The sequence below is a fragment of the Oenanthe melanoleuca genome, chromosome 10, assembly GCF_029582105.1.
Source record: "Oenanthe melanoleuca isolate GR-GAL-2019-014 chromosome 10, OMel1.0, whole genome shotgun sequence".
NCBI classification, from domain to species: Eukaryota; Metazoa; Chordata; class Aves; order Passeriformes; family Muscicapidae; genus Oenanthe; species Oenanthe melanoleuca.
The window spans coordinates 3,625,234-3,631,791 of record NC_079344.1 but is presented as its reverse complement, the minus strand read 5'-3'; the positions used below and the strand labels follow the sequence as shown (position 1 = coordinate 3,631,791).

The 6,558-nt window shown below is 35.8% G+C and overlaps 1 protein-coding gene across 1 annotated transcript in view; it reads right to left on the bottom strand.

Moving 5' to 3' along the window:
- Positions 1-244: 244 nt before the first annotated feature.
- The window catches only part of LRRC49 (leucine rich repeat containing 49), a 38,885-nt gene continuing 32,571 nt past the window's right edge, over positions 245-6,558 (bottom strand). Inside the window, exons 14-16 of the mRNA XM_056499518.1 lie at positions 4,061-4,170; positions 3,243-3,396; positions 245-1,329 (exon numbers count right to left, since the gene is read on the bottom strand). Of these exons, the coding sequence (XP_056355493.1) occupies positions 1,123-1,329; positions 3,243-3,396; positions 4,061-4,170 (471 nt within the window). The 3' untranslated portion in view covers positions 245-1,122. The remainder of the gene's footprint in view (positions 1,330-3,242; positions 3,397-4,060; positions 4,171-6,558) is intronic.

Here is a 6,558-nt window from a genome sequence, read left to right as displayed (position 1 = left end):
ACGGCACAACTTTCTACCTGCATCTGAATGCTATCCATGGCAATCAGCTGGACTTGCTAACGCTTCCTAAATTCAATTTCTGGACAGAAGCTGGCAAGCTGTTTCTAGTAGTAGTTACTGTACTACGGAATGGGGTTTTTTTTCTACCCATTCAGTTGATTTTGGGGCAAGTTGTGTCTCATCTCTTCATGCAGCATTAAGGAGAAGGCTTTTCTTTGCACACAGTACTTCTTTACAGTATCTGTGAAAGGTAAAAGTGAAGAATTTATTTTTATTGATAACATGAAATTTTCACACAGTCACAGAAATTAATTACAACTGAATAGTAGTTATCAGTTCCCTACCAAATGTAATGCATGCATTTTAGCTCATTTGATCTTGGCAAACCTCAGAAGTTCTTAAGTTAGTAATCGATAAATAAAAGAAAATATATTAACACATTTTAACAAAATAAAAATAAAGCTCAAGTGAGTATACCTTGGAATCACATTTTACCTATAACAATTCACATAACTTTATCAGTGAAATTAATGAAAAATATTTGAAATTAAATTAGGGCAATTTGTTCAGTTGAGAACTAGGCTGATTAAATGTCATTATTCTAAACATTCTCACATGAAAAAGTATTCTATAATCTCAAAAATTAAACAAAAATAATAAGTCTTCATTGAGTTCAGGGTGTAAAAATAATTTATTAGCTTCTGGCCATAAAAGAACTAGCTACTATTCTTGGGTTTTTTAAACAGCAGCAGACAAAAAAATGACAATTGAAAAGTATTCAATAAAAATAAGGCAAGTTTTGTCAATTTGTAATGTTCTTTAAAAATCAACGCTGTAGCACTACAGAATCAAGGGTAGCAGAAAAAAATAAACAAGAATGTGCAAAACAATCAAGTCATTTTTATGCTATCACTTTAGTTAGCCAAGGAAGCACTGGTAAAGCAGTATGAAAGTAAACTTTTATTTCAAAACCATTAAGAGTTAATTAAGATTTAAAGGCATCCCTTCGGGGGAGGAAGTGAAGTATGTCCTAGTGATGCTAATTTAATATTCTATTGGTTTATGTTTGTAAAACATGAGAGAGCAGAGAACCAAAAGCCTGCAAGACAACACGCCTCGCCTCTACTGTTTGTGATCAGTGATCCGCTGGAGGCAGAGCTTCATGTAGGAGTTTTTATTGCGGATTTCCATCACCGCATCTCGGACGAGTTCGATGAACATCTGAGGCCACAGCTTCTGCAACGACTCATTCTTCATATTGATGTCAGCTGCTTCTTTCACTAAGTTCTCAACGTATGTCTGGCAAAATGCTTTTCTTTCTTTGATTTCCTGCATGACAGAAAAATTACACAATGTATAAGAAAGAGAAAAAAAGGCAAAACAGGAGCAAATCCAAAAAAACCCTCTCAAAAATTGAATGAATTAAAGAACATAAAAATAAGCAGGAAGATGTTACTGTGTACTTCCTCCCCTTGGTTTTAAGTTGCATGGCCCAGGGTCTACATCCAGCTTCTATGAGTGTGTCCACAGAACCTTAATGTATTCATAATATTCATACTATATTAAGCCAATAATTTATCTGCAATTAGCTTTCAAGTAATTATATAAATATCTGTTAACAGCATTACAAATCTGAGTTGCTTTTTGGCATAGCAGTGAAAACTTACAGAAATTATTAAACACTAAACTACTTTTCTTTCTCTCCCTTCCCAGAATTTCATCCTTATAATACAACAATTGAAAAGTATGTGTTTCTCTACCTGCCCTAACAAGAACATTGTCATAGAAAAACATGCCAGTACTCATCCTTCTCCACAGGCACTCTGGCAAGTGCTGGTTCCTAATGTGTGTTACATTAGATACTGAAGTAAGCTGAACCTTTAAAAATAATAAAAATATAATGTGCTTTGTGCAACTACTAGCTCTGCATTTCAGGAACTCAAACTATATTAATCCCTGCTTCTGCAAAGCTTCTATAAATTGCCTTAAGCTTTGAGCAGTAAGTTACACTGGAGCTAAATATCTAACTAGTTTAGATGGTGGCATTGTTAAAAATGTTAGATCATGCTTCAGGCCACCAAAACAAAGTTTTTAATGACTAATAAAGGTGAGAAAATGCTTTCCAGCAGTTTCAAAACCTCAAACTATTAATCAAAGATCCAAGACTGTCATCTTTATGAACACACTTCTTCAGTCACATTTCTGTTAGTTTACTGCAGCTGGAGAACTGGAAGGTGCCTTTTTTTGCCAGGATCTACTCTTGTGGCAGTACCAGCTGCCATATGCACAATGCGACAGCAAAGGACAAGGTGGGAATTGCTGTACTGGGAAGAGAAAACAACACATTTATTTAACGGACTGTACAAATACTAAGCTTATTTTATTTTATTTATAATAGGGCTGGTTCCATGGTAAAGGACATTAGGAATACTTCACTGTCTTACTCCATACAATTCAAAGATTTAAGAGCTACTATCACAGCTTTTGAGCCGAAATGTTTTCTTAATTTAATCTCTCCACACATGCAGTCACTGTCTCCTTTTTATGCTGTGGATCTGAGTTAACAAACCACAATGGAATAACAGAATTCAGTGATTACTGAGCTTGATTTAATTTCTTGCACTAGAGGATTTATATATTTCCACTTAATCGAAAAGCAAACAATGGGACAAATGTGGAAAGCAGAGTGCCTACAGTCAGAACTCATGATGATTACTCAGAAAGGAGACTGTGGCTGAAAAAAATCATATTCTCCCTGGGAACAATTTCCCTCTGCCCAAGCAAAAGAGTTAGCAGATCAGAAACAAAAACTAAAACAAGCGTGACTGATGCCCTTGTCTGAAACAAGCCAGCTTGCAATTTTATTAATAATTAAACGTAATTCATTGCCTATATATTTATTTTCCTGTAGTTCACTTAAAAGCTAGGAAGCAGCCTACACTATCTCACGTGTTATCTGAAGGTGCATTCAGGGAAAATCTAACATGTGCAATATATACATTTTTCTTCCTAAGAAGTTGTGCTCACTCTATGGCTTGTAGGTGAAAATGTATTTCTGAGACTGTAGCACTGTTAAGGAATCACTTCACCAAAGACAGAAACAGAGCATTTTCCAGTATTCTGATAAAAAGATCAGTTAGATAAAATGTTTGATCAGATATGTAAATATGTTAAGCAGTGATCTTAAAAACCACCATTCCCAATAGCACAACTGAAACTTGACATACTGATAAATATTTTACCTCAAGTTTTTCCATATGAAAATCCTTTGTCATGTAATTCAACGTTGCTCGAGCTGTGCTTTCCCCTCCACTTCTTCTGTTATCACTACTTTCCTCACTCCCTACTCCAGATTTCTTTCCCTTTCCCTCCAGCAGAAAATGGAATTGCTTCCTCCTGTGAAATTAGATTTACAGTCCTAATTATCAAAAATTTTAAGTGCAGATGTTTCTAGCTATTTTGGGGGGCTTCTCCTTTTGAACATACACTTTTGAGCTTTGAACTATATTGCATCCTCAAGTTATTCAAAATACCTATGACTCTAGATATCCCTTCATTAATTTGCCTCTAAACAATGGGCTTCAATATCTACCACATAGCATCTCCTAAATAGGAAGTCTTGCAGCTTTAACTTATATTAAGTATTTGTCTATAGAAGACTAAAAATAAAGGAGTTTGGCACTCTTTTTTACAGTACAACTCTTAAATCTGTTAACCGTTAATTACCCACTGTAAAATACCCTCTAAAAATAAACAGTTCTCATCATGAAGGTCCACAGGTCTTCAGCAATCCCAGTACAAATGAAGAATTGAACATACAGATCATTTGTGTGCGTGTTCCTTTTCATCTCCTCAGCAGATTTCATACAAGTTCATACAAGAGTAAACCTCTGGCAACATGAACCAGGAGACGGTAACACCCGTGCATTACACAGAGAACCTATCTTCTAGAATATGATATCTGCGGAATTTTTATCTAAAAAGAATTTATCATAACAGCGTACAAAAGAGTCAAAGAACACGTTTGGGACAAACTCCAGTTCTGTTCCTTGTATTTTACCTGGATTCTCCAAATAATGAAAGCATGCGATAGTGTGGCAGCTCCGAAGATGCCACATATGCCAGAATGCCAAAAAGCCTTTCTGCCTTTACAATATCATTTTCAGTAACCTGTGAGAGAGTGGGAAGAAAAAAGAAAAAAAATTACATTTCAAATTAGCACATTCATATTTCATTACATATGTATATTGAGAATTAACTGAAATTTGTTATACGGAACACTGCACACAGATCTGCAGGCACATCTTCAAAACAAACTTGCTTTTACTGGCACTTCAAATATATTTTTTTAAAAAACAAACGCAGTTCTGGTGCCTGTTTTATTTCCTGTCCTTCTGGATATTTTAATGCATATACAAGCTGACCTGCACCTCATTACAGTCTTCCTGAAATGAGGAATTTTATAACGGTTTCTTACATTCATTTTCTGGAGGCCAGACATATTAATTCTGCTCCATACAGCATGCACTTACAAAAGGTCTACTGGAAAATTTCTGATTAAGTTATGCTGGAGAAACAGAAAGATTCTGGGCATGCACATGTGAAAAGATAACTTACAGACTCTCTTATTTTGGCAGCATCATGGTAAAGGTTTCATAAAAGAGAGGGTTTAGAGGGAAACATTTTTCTCTGCATTTTTCAGGTCCTGAAAGTAAGTGTTCACTCATTATATTTCTCTAAATGTCTACCATACTGTTGTTTCAATATTAAGTTCCAGTCGTTACTTTAAACTAACTTTTAATGGTTGAAAAATTTTCAAGATTCATTTTATACAAAAGTCAAAACTGTAAAGAAGGTGTTCTTTTGTGGTAGTTATTATTTTTTGTTTGTCTTGGCTTGTAATCTCTGGAGACCACGGCCTGTGTTTCTCCTACCCTGATGGCCAGACTATGAACTGACTTCAACTGCCAAAAGTTTGTTGGCACAATTTCTGGACTCCTGGCTTTTTACTGAGTGCAGAAGCAATCTTTATGATCACTGAATCTGACCTGGTAACACTGGACAATGAAACTTACACATTGACTTCTTAACTTCTGGACAAAATTTAATTTCCATTCATCCTACAACATATTTTGGGAAAGCAGCCCATTATTTAATACACTTCAATACTCACAATATTTACTAAGCACTTCCAGAAAAACTTTGAAATGTGTGAGTAAAATGGAATTTTGATCCACATTAACAGATTTTTATTGTATTCTTGTGTAATGTTTAAAGACTATATAATCTACACTTGCTTAAAGTACAGTGCAACAGCATAATGCAGTGGTAAATTCAGTGAAAACACAGATCAGGAAATTAGAAATGTAAAGTCAATTCCATTTTTACAGTGGAATTGTTAATTTTCACTTAATTTTAAGTCTTACTTAGTAGCCGAGGAGTACATGACCTTGCTGAACAGTCGGTAACAGAAGCAAGGTTTAAAACAAAGAGCACAGAAGGCAGCTAGGGAAACAAAGCCCAGCACAGGCAGAAATGCCTGCTGAAGAAATAAGTGGTTTTAATGTATTTATTTATGTTAAGAGAAGCATAAGGACCAGGTCAACAGAGACAGTAACGCTGAATGCAGTCTCCAGCTCACATAAGCCCATGTTCTCTATCTTAGTGCAGTGCATTGTTTGCTCCATTAATCACAAAAAGATTATAACGGTAGTATCACATAAATGTAAGGCTTTATGGCTGCTCCTTGCCAAGGGCACAGAACAGGCACCAACTGTGCCAGCAGGCCCTGCTCAGGGAAAGGGCTGCATCTGTCACGCTCTATTCCGTACCACTGGGTGGACAGCAGTCTGCAGGGCTTGGTAACTTCAAGCCTTGACAATTTAGAATTAATCTGAGATTACTATCACCGGGAAAAACTTCAAGTGATATCTCAATAAACACAATTTGCTTCTTCACAGTTAGTAAATGTAACAACTGGACAAGGACATAGAATCATTGTTAAGGGAAGACCAACACTCAGCTTCTAGCCTGGAATATAAACTGGAATGGCAGGGGAAAGTGGGGGAGAAAATAAAAGGTTTCTTAATGAGGTTTTTTATAGTTTAAAAGTTCTAGAGTGATGCAATTTATTTAGCTCATTCATTTAGTTTATATTGCTTTTACTTTGCAACTTGGCATATCTCAGAGCTGACAAGACAATATTCTCCACAGACATTGCACACAAATGGTAATCAGAATAGCAGAATATGCACATTTCCCTTTCTGTTATTTAGGGCTGATCTAAGGTCTGAGAATCAGTTCAGGGGTTGTGTTCTTTCCATTGAAACAGAATTCTCTATTACTCATGTTAATCCAACAGGCAATACACATCTGCAAAACTGGGTATCATGACTTCTGCTGTAGGGTAATGAAAAACAGCAACCAGAGCTCATCTCTTTCTTCTGCTTAGCAAAGACACTTCTCAAATGATTAATGACACTAAAAAAAAATAATTCTGTATGCAAATCTTCATGTAGTGTGGACTGGCTGAAAAAGTTTGTTGAGGACAAAAATGCT